This window comes from Carex rostrata, chromosome 10, assembly GCF_964058835.1.
Source record: "Carex rostrata chromosome 10, lpCarRost1.2, whole genome shotgun sequence".
In the NCBI taxonomy this organism is placed as follows: Eukaryota; Viridiplantae; Streptophyta; class Magnoliopsida; order Poales; family Cyperaceae; genus Carex; species Carex rostrata.
The window spans coordinates 13614188-13632710 of NC_135927.1; the positions used below are offsets into that span (position 1 = coordinate 13614188).

The 18523-nt window shown below is 37.6% G+C and overlaps 2 protein-coding genes across 2 annotated transcripts; one reads left to right on the forward strand and one right to left on the reverse strand.

The window, feature by feature from the left end:
- Positions 1–8428: 8428 nt before the first annotated feature.
- Positions 8429–9681, forward strand: LOC144560137 (protein MOTHER of FT and TFL1-like). Its single transcript, XM_078309293.1, has 4 exons — positions 8429–8690; positions 8821–8882; positions 9016–9056; positions 9393–9681. Exons 1-4 carry the CDS (start codon positions 8496–8498, stop codon positions 9629–9631), a joined length of 537 nt encoding a protein of 178 aa, XP_078165419.1. The 5' UTR covers positions 8429–8495; the 3' UTR covers positions 9632–9681.
- A 739-nt stretch (positions 9682–10420) lies between these two features.
- On the reverse strand, positions 10421–12031 carry ALKBH2 (oxidoreductase, 2OG-Fe(II) oxygenase family protein). The gene is made up of 4 exons (XM_078309845.1): positions 11686–12031; positions 11475–11591; positions 11178–11364; positions 10421–10809 (listed from the first exon to the last, which is right to left on the reverse strand). The coding sequence occupies exons 1-4, from the start codon at positions 11917–11919 to the stop codon at positions 10595–10597; spliced, it is 753 nt and encodes a 250-aa protein (XP_078165971.1). The 5' UTR covers positions 11920–12031; the 3' UTR covers positions 10421–10594.
- Positions 12032–18523: the final 6492 nt, after the last annotated feature.

An 18523-nucleotide genomic window follows, 5' to 3' on the forward strand; every position in this document is an offset into this window, starting at 1 on the left:
ACTGTCTACCCAGAAAGAGATTTAGAAACATTTTCAAGGTTCATGTTGCCCTGTCTCGAAATTATGTGGGAAATCATTTGGTGATGTCAATGGCTGATATGGGCCCTTCCTGGCGAGTTTTTAGTCTTAAATAGACCCGAATGTAGTAATGGAGTACATATCGAATTCACATCCTCTGAGATATCTCAAACTTTGGGTGGATCTATGTAAAATCTGGACCATTCAAATTCTTTCTGCACGAATCTCAAAGCCAATTAAACTCACCCCATCCATTTCAAAAGGGCGCCGAATCTCAAAGCAAAATTTGATGTCTCAGATGATACGGATTCGTACATATCCTGTAATTCAGCAGTGAACTCAATAAATATTAATTCACATCCAAGATGAACGGAAATTTCACGCAAGTCCCATAAATATATATTATAAGCATAAGGAAAATAATTTGCTTACTAGGTGAAACAGATTAGACTAAAATTTGTCTGCAAAGAATTAATTGTCAAAGCTCAGATCAAGTAAATTCTAATAAATCTGGGGCATAATTCACATACAAACACAGCAACGACTACGAGTTCCTGTGCTCAATAAATAGACTAAACTAGGGGTGAACATATGTCAAGATAATGTTTAATTGTTTATAATTAGTGAGACTAAGTTTAATCAATATGGTATTAATCACCTCCAAAGAAAATAGTAAAGTTTTCATAAATGCTACAAGTAATAACCAGCATAGCAATAAAAAACAACATTAAGGTGCTAAACTAGTACATATTACATAAAAATATACGGCGTGTGACAATAATAAGTTGATAGTTGAAGAAAGGAGCATCAAAAAATTTGTTCCACAAATTGATTAAAGAGGCACTATTCTCTTCTTTAAATTATTAACGAACTACTGTCGCATGTCTCAGCTTTCATAGTATATGCACCAAACTCAAATAATTTTTCACATTATTAATTTTTGCTAATGAATTTTTTCATTCCTTAAGGTGGGAGAGCTGAACCAATAATTCTTTTTTTTTTTTTTTTCTTTCCATATCAATGATTTTTAGTTTTATGACATACAACCATTCTTTTTATCTAGTTTGTAATTATTGATACACAAAGGAACCAACCTCTGCTCCAGTGACAAAGACAATACCCTCTGTGTGAGAGATCACAAATTTAAAATCCAGATTTAATGAATTAATTGTAGATATTAAACAAAAGTGGAGTTTATCAATACTCTACTTATAAAAAATTAAGAAAAGTTTTTGGATTCGGACATTGAATGCCACAAGTAAATTAAGAAAGCCTTGTTTTGGTCTAAATGCTGATTTTTTTTTTGTCACAAAATTGTCTCTTTGATCTAATGTTTATCAATTCGTACCAATCATTTTATTTCCAGTGATAAACGGAATTTTGAGAATTGTGTGTTTTCTTCTTTATTGACGATGGAAGTACTGTCCCAGTAATATGATTTACCACCGAATTTTTTATTAATAGAAATAAAATAAAAAATATATCGAAAAAGAGGAGTACTTGCGGGTTTTTGCGAAAAGTAGGTATAACGGGTTGTGATAACCCGTCCCACCGGACGGGTCCAATAAACCCGTCCCGGTTACATCCCTAATCGCCTAACCTTAACCAAATTCGTGCAAAAAAAAAAAAAAAAAAAAAAAAAAAAAAACATGGCCGGGTTTAGACAACCCGTCCCGAAAAAAAAAAAATCGGACGGGTTTATAGGACCTGTCCCGAACTTAAAAAAAAAAATATCTGGATGGTTTTGTTAAACCCGTCCCGGCGGAAAAAAAAAAATAGGACGGGTTGTTTTACACCGTCCAGCTACACTTTAATACCCTCTACGCAGAATGGTTGATCATTTTCAATTATCGGTCACTTAGATAGCAGAAGGCGTTCAGACAGAGACAGAAGCTCATCACACTCAGACAGAGAGAAGTAATTGCTGTTGATAGCGAAATCAAATTTTAAATAGGTAACTCCTTAATTATATTTTATGCTATATCATTCAGTAATTTTTATAAAATAATTTAATTAATATTATTTTTTATTAATGTAATAATAATAATATGTAATTTATTCATTATTGTGTAAGTTAATAATATGTAATTTTTATTTAATTAATATTAGTTACGAATATATTTCAATAGGTAAATTTTGTAAGGTATCACTAAAATGTTATCAAATTTAATTTGTTTTTACGTAATTATTGAACTTTATATTTGTTCAATTAAATGATTTTGTTATTTTCTGCTATGTCATTTAGTAACTCTTGTAGAATAATTTAATTAATATTAGTTTTTATTATTATAATAATAATAATATGTGATTTATTCATTATTGTGCAGGTTAATTTATAAAAATAATTAATCATGTTGATGCTGAGGATTTATTTTGGTGATGAAATACGACAGGGTCGTAAAGGAGTAGAGTATAGTATTAGTCCTCAATTCTCATTGAGTGTGATTGATGAACACGGTTGGTATGATGTGAAAGGTGAAATTTATCGCCAACTTGGATATTCCGAGAATGAGTATAACCTAAAAGCACATGCACGGGTTAATGTTGGTACAACAACCCGATGTTATTATGAGAAAATTGAAATTGTGTGTGATCAGAGTTGGAGAGGTATTTATATCCAAAGTATGTGTGCCCAAACCCAGTATACTTTTCTTGATTTATACATTGAGTTGGTTTCAATCATCGGTGAAATACAACCGCAGTTATTCGTTAATAGTATGGTACCAGAACCAAATCCAGAACCTCGACAGACCCAATATAGTGATAACTATGTGGGTCCTAGTTTCTTCGAACCCTATCAGACACAACAAACACCGAGGCAAGACCCTCAACAGATCCAATATAGTGGTAACTATGGGGGTCCCAGTTTCTTTGAACCCTATCCGACACAACAAGCACCGAGGCGAGACCTTTATCTGCATCCTTATCCTAATCTGAACGAGTTGTCATCGTCTGTTCAGACAGAATACAATAATCAGAATAGCCCATGGATCGATCCACCGGAGGCAGCTGATCCTAATACTGATTTTGATGATGTGCCGCAAAGTGATGATGAAGAGGACGCTGACTCATGTGAGGATGACGCCGACTGGGATAATGAAGCTAATTCAGAAGGGGATGTCCAGGATGATACCTCAACACAATCACACCAAACACCACGCGTTCAGGCTGAACATTTTCCCATAAGTGACCGCGGTGTAAGTCACCCTGTGACAAGCTTCAATGACACCTCAGCATTTCAACCCGCAGATGTCAACTTCTTCAGTAGGCCAAAACATGTTCATGATACACTTGCTGTAAGTAATGAGTTCTCTTCAAAAGAGGCTCTACAATTGAAAATAAATAGTTATCACATCAAAAAGAATATTGAAGTAAAAATTACGGGGAGCAATAGAATTAGCATGGTAGTCAATTGCAAGGACACCAGGTGTGCGTGGCGTTTGTATGCTAAGTCTGGATTATTTTCATCTAAGTGAGAAATTAGAACAATTTCAGGACCACATACATGCCATGCCGATGCTTCTCGTACCGATCATGCACAATTAACTGCAAAAATGGTCACCGATGTTATACGAGAAAATATTAGGGAGAATGTTGCCTTAACCATTAAAAGCGTTAAAGGGCTAGTCCGTAAAAAATACAAGGGAATCATTCCCAAATATAACAAGTTGTGGCGTGGTCGAGAGCTGGCAATCGCACAACTATTTGGTAGTTGAAAAAAATCTTACGACCTTCTCACTCCATTGTTGGAAGCAATTAAAAAAGACAATCCAGGGACAAAATTCGGAGTTGCACACGAATCCACAGGAGATCCAACAGAAAGGTTGTTTAAGGCAGCTGCGTGGGCTTACGGTCCGTGCATTGCTGCAGTGCCTCATCTCAGGCCAATCATTAGTATTGATGCATGCTTCCTTTCTGGTAGGTATCAAGGGAGATTGCTGATAGCGTGCGGTTACGATGCTGAGAACCAGTTGCTTCCTATGGCTTTTGCATTAGTCGGGGAAGAGAGTTTCCAGATATGGGGATGGTTCATGAGGTGGTTGTGTCTGGAGGTAATTAGTAATAAGTTCATATGCGTTGTTTCTGATCGGCACATGGGAATCAAGAAAGTATTCACCGATAGATACGGTGGTTGGTACGAGGATGGTGGCGAGTGCATTCACAGATTGTGCTCACAACACATTACTGAGAATTTGATGAAAAAAGTACACAATAGAAAACTTTGTGACCTATTTAAAATACTTGTGAACAAAAAGAAGCCACGGTGGTTAGAGGAGTTCTTCGAAATATTATGAAAGAAAAATCCAGATGCAGTTGCGTACTTAAATAATGTCGGTAAATATCAAGATACCAATCATAATGAGATCCCTAAACCATGGAAGGTGTATCAATGTATGGACAACGACGCTCGTTGGGGAATTATGACTACTAACGGATCTGAATCGTTGAATAATGTATTCAAATTTACGCTGAACCGCAACACAAAGGCTGAACCGCAACACAAAGGCTTCTGTAGAGATAAGCTAGAACAGCCCCACCCTAGTTGTACTGTTCCGGGGAATCAAGATTTTCTAGAAATTGTAAATACATTGCCGGAACCGAATCTCCCGACGAATCAGCAAAAAATATAGACCCGAACAAATCGAGTACATACGCCCTTGTGTAAAGGCGTATCTACTCCTCTGTCGGCTCACCGGGTTCCGTATTTGGCATTGCAGCAAATCGAATACGCAACTCCTTCAAACTTATAGCATACCCAGAAGTTGTTCGAACCTCTTGCGTGTCGTTTGGCCCCGATCTCTTTTTCTTTTTAAGCACCGCACTTGCGGTCCCATTTCCAAGAAGTTGATCCACTAAGATAGACCAAGTACAGTCTGAAGGACCTGTCACCGGTAACCCTACGATCGGCAGCGCCCAGAGACAAGAAACATCCTGCAGCGTAATTGTCATCTCTCCCACGGGAAGATGAAAACTGTGGGTCTCTGGTCTCCATCGCTCCACGAGACCAGCGAGGAGTGCTGGGTCAATTTTTATGTGAGCCATTTGAGAAACCTGATACAAACCGAGTCTAAGCAAGAATGGTTTGCAAAGGTCGTTGTACTTAATCCCAGTCCAAATACCTCGAGGGTCCACTCCTACATTTCTGTAATCCTGTCGATGTTATAAAATTTAATTAAAGTAAAATATTGTAATTCAAATAGTTATATCATTTTATAAAAAAAAAACAAAATTATATGATTCATGGAGTAACTTACATCATCATGGATTCGTGAGATCTTATGTTGGTCATGCGGCATCCATAATATATTGCTAAAATTATTTGCTGACCATGCCGATTCAAAACCAAAATCATCATGTGCAGCTGCAGCATGTGAAGGGCCACCCGAATCACGATTGCTTGACATTCTGCATGCATGATATTTAAAAAAAAATAATAACAATCTGAATTTACTAACCACTAATATTATTAAATAAATTACTAAATTAAGCACCTATGAACTCTAAAACTCACAAGAATAAATAAATTGATAAATAAATAAAATACGAGATGAATAAATTATCTAATTTATCACTTCTTGCAAAATACACTTACCAAACTAATAAAATAAAATCTAATTAATTCAATTCATTTTCAGAATAGATTAGGAAAATAAGTACCTACATTACCTAAATTACTTGTATTACCAAAAAATCTAAAATTAATGAACTATGAACTTTAGGCTAGAATATTGTCCAAATAATCCTATGAATTATTTATATCTAATAAATTGCAACTACTAATTGAGAGTAGATAGTTAATCTCAAGAATAATTAAAATAATGCTATCAATACTAGGGGTGTTCATCAGTTCGGTTCGGTTGAAACCGATCCAAACTTGGCAAACCAAAGTTTTCATTCAGTTTTAAAAATAGAACCGAACCGACCCGAATTAGCATTGCAACCGAACCGAACCAAAGTTTTATTTCGGTTTGCTCGGTTTGTTCGGTTCAAACCGAAATATATTAATTTTTTTAATTAAAACAATTGATTATAAACCAGACTATTAAGAAATAAACTAAGATATTTAGAAATAAACCAAGTATTTAAAGCAATTGATTAAGAAATAAACCGGAGTATTAAAAAATAAAAGGGTGTGGTTCCGATCAAATTCATATTATATGCAAGTTCGGTCGGTTCAGTTATTTCGGATTTAAATTTTTTTCAAACCGAACCGAACCGAACCGAAGTTATAATTCGATTTTGAAAAACCAACCTAATTGATCCAATAAACTGAAATAACCGAACTGATCCAATAAACCGAAATAACCGAACTAATTCGGTTCGGTCCAAAACCGAACCGTTTGAACACTCCTAATCAAATATTTTAAAATGCAATTAACAAATTAATAAAATTCACTATAATCAATAGTTTGATAACAAATCAAATTAGAAATTACTATAAATTAACATACTTTTATACTAATTGATTTTAATTATATTTAAAAAAAAAAACCGAAGGGGCGGGTCTGATGGAGGAACGACGAAATTAACCAAGCCGGACGGGTTGCCTTAGTCCGTCCTAGAGATCACCTTGGTATGGTCCGGATCGGGTTGGATCGCCTTCGTTCGCCTTGGTCCCCGTTTTTTACTGAGTGCGGAGGGGAGACGGAAGACACCGAAAGCGAAAGGAAAAGAGGAAGGGGCCGGATAAAAAAGATGGGGGATGGGTCCTCTTAATCCGTCCAAGATTTAATTTTTTTTTTTTTGGGTCAGGACGGGACCTCTTAACCCGTCTAGGATTTTTTTTTTGGGTCGGGACGGGACCTCTTAACCCGTCCAGGATTTATTTTTTATTTTTTATTTTTTGGGTCGGGACGGGACGCCTTAACCCGTCCGGTGGGACGGGTTCTGACAACCCGATCTACCTACTTTTCGCAAATATTTAAAAGTAACACCATTTTTCGATATTTTTTATTTTATTTCTATTAATAAAAAATTCGGTGATTTACCAAAGTTCTACGAAATTGCTAATAATCGGTGCCAAATAAATTAACATCACACATAAAAGGATATGAGATTAGAACTACAAGCCTCTGCTTGTTTCTAAAAAAAAGAGAGATTAGAACTACAAAAAAAATGGCGTTGATTGCACATAACACGTTCTGCAAATTGATTGGAAATGCATGCTCTGCTTTAATTTTTACCATTTTGAAGCCACAAATTTGATCTAATCTGCATCAAATTGCACCAAGTGTTCTTTGTATTACGCTAATTCATAATTCGAACATTTTTTTTTTTTTTTTTTGAGGAACTTGGCAGACTCTGCAAGGGATTTCATTGATCCATAATTCCAACATTTAAATTGAAAATTATTTCACTTTTTGAGGAAAAAGATAGTAAATTTTTGTTCATTGTGAATGTGATTACTTATTGTGTTTTAATTTGATTCACAGTTTTAGGAAAATAAACTGCAATAATGTGACGATTTAGCCTCAGGTTTCGCTAGTATAATACTCAATAACTGCTCTGTTTTAACTAATAGAGCATTGCATTTACTTTGTAGTTCAATTCTGATCTAATTTGTAGCAATTAGTGTCGAAGTTCTTTTTTTTTAACTAAAACTAGGTACAAGTTCGTTTCGAGAGGTTTTAGTTATATATAGTTTATGCTAAGTAATGTCGCAGCAATAGCTCTTGTGAAAGTTTGATGATATTTGGACACAAATTCTGCCGTGCCAGAAGTTATCAAAAGAAAAAAAAGAAGAAAAAAGACAATGCTCCAGCACTTGTTGACAGACTTGCAGCATGGAAGGTTATGCCTATATAAGCCTTGTTTCATTTCCTTACAGTTTAATTTAATGCTCTTCTATTATGCAAGCTTGTCAGGAAAGTATAATTAAATAGTCTAATCATGGATCTATCTTTTATAGGAAAATTATGATGATGCTTAACATGCACCAAAAAGGTTTTTCTTGCTTCAACTTATCTTCCTATTTTATCGTCTCCAGCAACCATCGCGCTTTAGTCCAAAAGTTAAAAACCTTTTAACATGAAAATATGGAAGCTTAACCTTACTTTCTTTTCGCCTTCATTTCCGCTGTTTTTTATGACCATATTGCAGAACCCTGCTTTTCCTATCTAGATCGTCCGATCTGAAACAAATGTCACGGGTCGATTACGGCATGTTTGTTTGAGATCAGACGGTCCAGAATATAAAAGTGGAGTCCCTACGATCCAATTTGGAATAATAGCAAAGATACCGGCTCACTTTTCTCTAAAATTGTACAAACAGTAACTGTTCGCAACAACACAAGGCAGTAGTAACTGTTCGTACCAACACAGTGCTTTGTTGAAACTCCTTTTTGGTGCATGTTAAGCATGATTTTTTTTTTTTTTTTTTTTTAAGGCCTAATCTCCTCTTTCTTTAAATTTAACCCTTGGTTCCTCCACCTCAGTCCTTATTCTATCTGTGTTTGTCTCTAAGCCTCAATCCCATCAATGGCTAGAGTCATAGATCCCCTTGTAATAGGAAAGGTAATATGGGATGTGCTGGATGTATTTGTGCCGATGATCGACATGTCGGTAACTTACGAGGGAAAGCATATCATAACTGGATGTGATTTGAAACCATCAATCATCGCCGATCCTCCAATGATCAAAATCTCTGGAAAGCGTAATGAGTTATTTACACTTGTAAGTATCAAAATCTCCATATAGTTGAGGTTTGCTTATTTTCCTACTTTTGTTGTTTAATCATGGTAAATAAAATATAATTTCAAGAAAAATTATGGTAAATAAATATTTTTTCTTGTTTCCCATTTAGGTCATGATAGATCCGGATTCACCAAGCCCTTGTCACTTCAACATGCGAGAATTTGTTCACTGGTAGGTCCATATATTGATATATTACAGTAATTTCTAATCAAAAGTTTATTCCAACTAGTTTGCAATTGATCGAACAGAAGAAAGGCATATGCAATCTGACCGTAGCTGATTAATTTTCAAATTGTAATTTTAGGATTGTTGTTAATATTCCTGGAGGCGGCGACGTGACAAAAGGTAAAATGTAGCTCTCTCTACTTCACTTATAACAAAACTATAAAATCCTGGAATGAAATACTTTTGTGACCCAAGATTACAGGATGGTAATCACTACAGAAGAACTAAATTATAGAAAAATAGGAAAAGGTTGCACATTTGTAGTGACTATTAAATTTAGCATTCTTTCATATATTGGTATACAGATTAATGAATTTTCCTACATGATGCCAAGTTCAGAAAAACTCTTTAGGTTGTTGTCACAGAAAGAACAAATCTAGTGGGAAAACAAGCAAAGAAAAATTTGGTTTCTTAAAACACAGCAAATGCATCCCTCATTTGTGTTATTATATGTAGGAGAGGAGATTGTCCCATACCTGGCTCCAAAGCCCCAGGTAGGCATCCACCGGTTTGTCTTTGTTCTGTTCCAGCAGAAGGGCCCACTGCACAGCATCTCTGAACTCAGCACTCGAGCAAATTTCAAAACCCGAGATTACTCAAGGGTTCATGATTTGGGCCCCCCTGTGGCAGCTGCCTTCTTCAATTGCCGCAGAGAGCCTCATGGCCGCAACTTGAAAGTGAAAGCCACTTGCTGAGTTATATGTATCTTCATTTGGTTGTTTTATTAGCATTCTGCTTTGCATCTTCATCTGTGTGTATGTGTGGAACAATTTAAGCTTAAGAGCCTTGTGAAAGACATGTCGTTAGTTTGCATTGTGGTATTCTAGTGTTTCAGTGTGTATCGAACTTGCATCCTTATTTATCAGCACTGTAATGCATTGTGTTTGTTTGTGACTGCAGAGTCATTTATGTTATTTGATTGTTCCTTATTTATCATCATTCTATGCTTCGTGTATCTTTAAATTTGCATTAACACACCATGCAGTTATATATTGTCTGCAGGGGTCCTTCCCTCTTTTACAGAAATCAAACTTTTCTAATTCACGAGCACAGATATGCTAGAAACTGTTCTTACCAGTAGTTTTAGCCAACTAAATCAGGAAATGGTTCTTCATATCTCAACATCTTCGAGTGAGGGTGAGAAAAGTTAGGTTCTTTCTCCAACTGTAAACAATTCATTGGATGCCTCGAGCCAATCTGAGCTGCCTATTTTAGGTCTGACAGAATATCTGCTCCTTATCTTCTGATGCTGTCTAATGTTGTTGTAAGGGTCAGCGTCAGACTCAATCTGGATTGTGCAACATCTGTTGCCTGATAGGAGGTTAAGCTCAACCATAAATAGCATGCCTACATAGAGTCGTGGCCTCACCAACTCGTATAGAGAAATAGTAATATAACAAACTGTACTGAAAAGAGTAATAGATGAAATCTGAATCAAGATTCTCCTGAGAAGCAACAGATGAAATCTGTAATAGAGCTGTGACTGTTACCACTCCTTCCAGAAAAAGGTCTAGTTCCTCTAATTACATACCAGTAAGTCATCTTTTAGTATCAGAAAGCTACTCTATTTACATAAACTTAAAGCATCACATCAGAAAAGACAATTTAGTCCAAAAAAAAATCCTATTCGGCTATTCCCTTGTCTAACGGCAGCAGAATTAGGCTGGAAAACCAGCTGAGGTGAGCATGCGGCGGAAGGTAAGGTTGATCCTGGCGGAACCAGCCTTTGCACGCTTAGGCACTGAATGATGCCAATCCTTTTGTGTGTACCCTCTCATCACCAGTAAGGAACCGTGCTTCAGCAAAAATGAATGCTGATCTGGCACAAGAGTCTTGAGCCTCTTTCTGGGGCTCTGCTCTGCAATCTTCGTACCTGGCTCATAAAGGAACAAAATTTAGATTGTGTGCAAAGTTATGAACTTAATGGTGCGTAGTACTGTAATTGTTAAACTTACATTTCAATTTATATACCAACTTTACAAACATGTCAGTAAAATATTGTAATATTTTAGATAGTTTTGTGCAAAATAATATTCTGTAGTTATTTTAACCTTCCAAGAAAACCATCTCGTTCATTAGATTTGCCAATGACAACACCCACCAGTTTTAGCTCTTATAAAGCAACACACAAGTGTTAAACGCAAGGTAAACTTGTAGTACAATTCTGACAATATAAGCTGTTCTTACACAGAATTTGTATTCCCAAAATGCCCTTGATTAGCATAATGCATAACTATATACCTTCTGCTCTGGATGGTCTTCTCCTCAGCATGAATTCCCTCTCACAACCAAAAGTGATCGAGGCTATTTCGGGAGTGGGCCCGTATAGTGGCTCATCATCAGAGTGCCATGATACATAGTCTGAGCCATTTTTGTACCTATTCAATACCAGGCTGTTAAAATAGCTTCCTGGAAGCGCTTCATGCACCTAACAGCACGCACATAATTAAATTCACATAAAACAATCAGACAAGAGTTAAAATGGTATTGTATTTGAATAGAGAGAGGCTAAGTTGAGACAAAATTGCATGGCCTTACCAACTTTAATATGTCTTTGAGAGGAGGGAATTCATCCCATGCATGCGCGTACGGCTGATAACCACTGTACTTCAAATCTGGAAGCCCTTCACTAGCTATGTAGCACGTATCTCGAGGCTACAAACAACACGAAAGAAAGGAGCAAAAATATAATTTTCCTATGAATGTGCAAAAAGTTGTAACAATTTAATTGAACCTTCTACAAGCAAACCTGAATGGAAGATTTGCCGAAGACGCGAATGGTAGGCCGGGTCCAGGGAATGTGCTTGTCAAGGTACTCATACCATTGCCAGGCTTGTTCCCTGGGTACGAACCTGGGGACATGTATCACCTCGCTGCCACTTCCCAGGTCGATCACTTGCTTTCCTTTGAGCTCTGTTGAGTCGGTTGTAAGGTTGGGATTTTTCTCAGACGGCTCGAGGAAGTCTCTAAGCAAGGAACTCATGGCGATTTCACGGGGTGTGGGTGTGGGTGTGGGTGTGCGGTCGGGAGAAGCGGTGGCGCCACCGTATTTCGATCACTGAGGGCTCTGAGGTGAGGCTAAAGCATCTATCGGACCAATGGCCGGGTTCGGTTCTTCGTCTCAACCGCCAATTTTAGATTTTACAGTTTTCATCGGAAAACAAATTTCATAAAGCCTCCTTCCTTTTCTTTTCAATACAGAGAATAAAATACTCTTTTCAAAATTCTTAACAAAATATTCTTATAGACTCCACTTGTTTTTTCTCTTTTCTTTTCTTTTTCTTTTCTCTATTTACTATCATTTATCATTTGCTTATATAAAATATACAATTATAATTTTATTTAAGTTTTAAATAACTTTTATTTTTTATGTATATAAATGATTTAGAATAAAAAAATATGTATAATATTTCTAACATGGTTTTAAAAAATATAATAAGACATAATATTAACTTATTTTGTAAAATCTAACATATAAAATTTTTTTAAGACATTTTATCTGTTTATTCAGTATAAAATTTCATATTCTTAGTTTTCACAATTATAATAATTTTTATCAATCACATGTTAAGAATAATTTAGTGAGATACTTATGCTTCAATAAAAATATACTAATTATGTATATGACATAATATTTAAAAAATAATAAATAAATAACCAATACAAAAAATATTGAGTTCGAATACTATAACAATAAGTGGTGTAGACGGTTTGAGAAACATATTTTACACATTTGAAGTGTATATATGGTCCAATTAATTATCAGATTAATTATATGATGAACATAACAACCAAGATATGCAATGTCTAATAAATCCAATAACAAAAGATGAGCTTAGAGTAACCATCATGAGTATGCCAAATAATAAATCGCTAGGGATAGATGGATTTTCAGGAGGATTCTTCAAAAAAATCCACTAGATCCTCATGCCAGATTTGATGCAAGTTGTTCGCGTGAAAGCGCAACGCAAGTTTTGGTACGCTTGGGAGCGTACCTTTTAAAACCGCGGTTACACCTTCCGATTAGGGTTGCAAGTGCACAACCCTATCGAGGAGTATAATCGGGTATCGATCCACAGGGATGGTTTCTTTATCTAGAATCTACTTATCTTGACTAAAAACTAGAAGTGAGAAAGAGGGAGTTTTGGTACTTAATATTCCTAAAGAATCAACTCAAGCAATCAAACAATGCAATAGAATAGTAACTGTGCAAGGAAAGGAATAAACTGTGTTTTGATTTAGGATAAAAGATGTTTCAAGGGTTTCAGACTTCATCTCTGATTTGCCTCTAGTGGTACGGGTCTTACCAAGTTGGTACGGCTAGGCCGCACCAACCTTGTTCCACCAAGCCGTGTGGGCTTGGTATGGGTAGGCCGCACCACTCTTGTAAGACCCGTACTGATTTACCAGAACAGAGCTTACAAGTTCGAGTTGATGCATTTCTTGCTGGTACCTTGTATTAAACTCTTGAGAAAGGTTCAATTGACCATACCTAAGGTTCCTAAACCTCAACTCTCGTTTGTTGGTTGAAGATCTAGGTTTTGGAGTCAATTCTTCACCTTCTAGGGTTTCTAAACCTCAACTCTTGTGTTTTGGTCCAGATCCTCTAGTTGATTGATTGGAGATCTAAGGTATCCTCTAATCTGTCAATTAGGGGAGAATTCAACCTTTCGGCTTCAATTCGAACAAGTCTACCTAAAGGGATTGGTTTGGTTGAGAGAAGGCAATGGTCACATGACCTTGTTAGGGTTGATCTACCACTATAGGCACACCACATGCAATCACAGCAAGACAAAGCAATCAAGACAAGCAAATACACAATCAATACAATCAAAAGAGTTCATACAAGATCCAAATCAAGAAAAGCAACACAAATCAAGAAAAGCAACACAAATCAAGAAAATCCATCTACAAACCCTAGAAACAATGATCAACTACTCACAAGTCATAGATCTGTCCAGAAATACAAGTAAAGAGATAAAGAGAGGCATGATGTCACACCCCGCGGCCACGGGTCGTAACAGTCCCCCGCCGTAAGCATACAACACCGTGTATGCTTACAAGGCTACTCACATTTCAAACCAAACAACAAGCAATTCAAACAAGTTTCTAATATATATATCAGAGTACACAGTCTGGTCAGCATATAATACAACAAAAGTATCTCATCCGGATACCAACCACGAGGCCTACCCTAAATCTATACAACAAAAGATATCTAGGGTCATATACTGGTAAGCTACTAAGGCCTACTACTCTCGTGCCTCTCCGGAATCAGTCGCACCAATACCTGTAAAATAACGGGGAAGGTGGGGGTGAGAATAAATTCTCAGTGCGAATTTGCCACATTTGAATTATTGGACTTGCAATCAAACTCTATATTCAATAATGAAACCCAAACAACAATAACGCAAACAGTTATATAAGAAAACATAAATAACAGAATGCCACTACTCGACAACAGTTAATCAACCTGAAACACAGTTTACGGAATTTCCAAGATGAATCTCAAACACAACATATATTTTGGCTTAACTCGATTCCTAACTCAGTTCAGTAGGGCTTGTAGCAATTACAGATGTTCTTTCGAGCTGAACCTTTATCAAACCCACATCTGTAGGGTTACTGACACCTACAGATGGCCAACCGCTGGACCCTTTATCTGACACCCATCTGCAACCGCTTGGCTTAACAGTTTATTAAGGTCTGGTTCAAATCATGTAAAGAAAATCCACTTTAGAATCGTTTCCAATATTCGTCATATTCAATCGACCGTTCAAATGCATTAACACGTAGGAAAATGCTACCGAGCCATAGACGTTACACAAGTCAACCACGATTTCCAATCACACATCTCATAACATAATCACCCTCCCTCGTCCCAACCGGTACTGGGAATATCGAGGGCCGTTCACCTAAGGCCATTTAGGATCCTGGGAATCCAAGTCAGCATACAGCCCGACTTGGCAAATTAATTGGATCCAAGTGCTTAACTTCGTAAATCCATTCACACACATATCAATTCCACTCGTGGTGACTTTAAATCAAAATCAGATCACAATAGATCGACATAACCTATAACCATACCAGTATGCAAATCATTCAATTCAGATCAATTCGAGTTTAATTTGATTGGGCTATGCAAATGCTCTACGCAATTCAGTGATGCAATCAATGATATTCAACATGACAAACGAAAACACAGTTTAATTCCTGAAAATAAAGTATCAAACAAGTCCAAGAATCCCGCACCTTAGTATGCCGAGCGTACCGCTTAATTTAAGGATCGGACGTCTCGTATTGTCTCGCAAGTTCTTGCTCGACCGAGCCTACACCTATATTATACGTATACTTGGTTTAACATTGGTTCAGGATCGAGAGGTTTACTCGAGTTACCTCTAGGGCTTATACCTTCTCTAATCAATTCCTATGTTTTTGGTATCAATTCGTTCGGTTCCTTATTTCTTACCAAAATCCTCTAAAACCACACAAGATCTCATCTAGGTCCTCTGGACCATACAAACTCTCCATTTGGTAACCATCAATCACCGTTTCACTACTTTGGTTCTCGGTTCAATTCAATCCACCGTTTGGTTAACCCTAATTTGGTCAAAATCTCAAATCAGTCGTTAAATGTTCTAAAAATTCACGATCAGGAGGCAACCCTACCGATTACAAGTCTAATTGGTCGGGTTAAGCAACTCAAATCACGATTATGCCAACTTTCAATTTTGGCACGAAACCCTAGAAATCAGATTTCATAAATCGGAAGAAATCGGGAAAAAGATTGGCAAACAAACTAGTAAGGAGTGTAGAGGAACTAGTCCTCGAGCAATTCGAACACAAATCTCGGGTTTAAAACGAGAATCTGAGAAATCGAGAAGATTCGAGTTTTCGAAAGAAAGAAGGAGAGAAAGAAATACCAAATAGGAGGGTTCGGAGAGATCCTCGGCTGCTTTCTCGGTTCCAAACTCGATTTCTCGCAACAATCGGGAGTCTGAAAGAAACGGAAAGTTCTCGCACTCTTTTCCTTCTCTTTGGCCGAAAATCACGAAATAATGGGGAAATGGTGAAGTGAGAGAGAGAGAGAAGGTTGGATTTGAGTTTTAGGGCAAAAATCACCCTGAGTGCGGATGCCCCCATCCGCACTGCGGGTGGCTTGACCCGCACTCGGGACTTAGAAAGTTTTCAGACCAAAATCAAGAAAATTCGAGCCTAGTGCGGATGAACCCCACCCGCACTGCGGATGGACCCTACCCGCACTGCGGATGGACCCCACCCGCACTGCGGATCAACCCCATCCGCACTCACTACTTAGCCGATTTTGGAGACCAAATTCAAGAAAATCCGAGCCTAGTGCGGATGAACCCCACCCGCACTGCGGATGGACCCCACCCGCACTGAGCCTATAAAGTTCCGAAATCTCGAAATTTCGACGCGGTTTCGATTCACACTTAACTTACTTATTTAGGGGAACCTTAATTAAGGTTTAAACTTCTATTTTATTAACATGATTTATCGATTCTTTGTTTTAAATCATTCTAATTAAATTGTAAAAATTTCATAACGTAACACATGATAGAACTAGATCGAAGATCGGGAGTGGAGAAGGGGTTGATCCGTCGATTTTCGCCTCTTCCTCTTCCTTCTCTTCTCTCCTTGCTCCTTTGCTCTCTTTCTCTCTTTCTCTGAGCTCTCAATCTGGAATGAAATGTGTATCCCGAAAATGGAGAGATCCCTCGCTTTAAATAGCCTCTGCCAAGATTTGAATTCTGCCAGGCGGCATCTATGTACGGCCCGTACCAAAGTGGTACGGCTAGGCCGTACAAGATGGGAGGGAGGCTGGATCGGCTAAGTCTGGTAAGGGCTGTACCAAGCCTGGTAAGGGCCGTACCAAGCCTGGTAAGGGTAGGCCGTACAAGATGGGAGAAAGGCTGGATCGGCTAAGTCTGGTATGGCCCGTACCAAACTTGGTAAGGGTCGTACCAGGGAGTCCAAAAATGCCGTTTCTTCGTGTATTTTGCTCCAATCCTGCAGAAAACAAACAAACTCTCAGCAGTACCAAATTCTAAGGATATATCAATGAAATGCACATGATTTTGACAATTTAGAAAATGAATTTGGTACGAAATCAAGTCAAATATAGGCTAAATATGCGAGGTATCACAAGTATACAACAACATTCTCACAAGCTCAAACAAAAGTCTATTCCCATTAGATGACTCACATATAACCTTGCTGCCAAAGAAAAACAACCCCAAAAATCCAGTAGACTTCAGGCCAATAAGCCTCATCAACTTAATCCAGAAACTATTCTAAAAAATCCTAGCAAATAGGGTACAACCATTGATGGATAGTGTGATATCACCCAATCAGTATGGTTTCATCTAAGGAAGGCATATCAGTGAGGGCTTCCTATATGCTTAGGTTGTGGTAACCAGAGCTACAATTCAGAGGCAGCAGGTGGCCCTGTTTAAAGCTGACATTTTTAAAGTTTTTGACACACTATCCTGGGATTTCATGGCACAAATCATGAGAGTAAGGGGGATGCCAGAACAATGGGTACAAACTATCATGCAGGGAGTCTTTCAGGGATCATCAAAGGTGTTGCTTAATTCAGTACAGGGGAAAAAAATAATACTAAAAAGGGGAGTTAGACAGGGTGATCCATTATCCCCCTATATGTTTATATTGGCAACAGACTTTTTATCAAGATGGACATAAAAATTGGTGGCAGTGGGTCTGCTCAAGGTACCTTTTCAGAATTGCAAACCATGCCTCTTATTTGTAGATGATACCCTCTTCATAGTAAAACCAAGGCCACAACAGTTGCAGCTGCTAAAAATCACATTGCACACCTATGGAGAGCTATCAAGGTTGAAGGCCAATCTAGAGAAATTGGAATTTCTGGCAACAGCATCAGCTAAAGGGCACATCAAGGAAATGGCAGCTATCATGGAATGCAAAGTATCTACATTTCTAATAACGTATCATGGGTTACCTTTATCAAACAAAAAAATTTGAACAAGGCACTTTATTTCCCATTAATCCAGAAGATAGAAGAGAAATTAACCAAATGGAAGTCTGATATGCTGTCTATTGGGGGAAGGATAACATTGGTAAATGATGTATTAACGGTAATGCCGATATACATGATTCAGGTATTCCTTCTGCCTAGGTGGGTCATCAGTAAAATTGATAAAATCAAAAGAGCATTTCTATGGCATGGACATAAGTTACAGGTTCAGGGGTCTAGATATATGAGTTTGGTGGCTTGGGAAATAGTCATACTACCCAAAGGGCAGGGGGGTTTGGGGGTAACCAATTTATACACGATGAATAGAGCTCTGTTGGCAAAAATTATTTGGAGGTGGCTCAGCCAGAAAAGCCACCATGAATGTGTTGGGTTTTTGACAATCCATTGATTTAGCTTAAGGTGCGGAAAGAGTTATGATCGGCGTAAAAGCGCAACGCAAGTTTCGGTACGCTTGGGGGCGTACCTTTTAAACCGCGGTTACACCTTCCGATTAGGGTTGCAAGTGCACAACCCTATCGAGGAGTATAATCGGGTATCGATCCACAGGGAC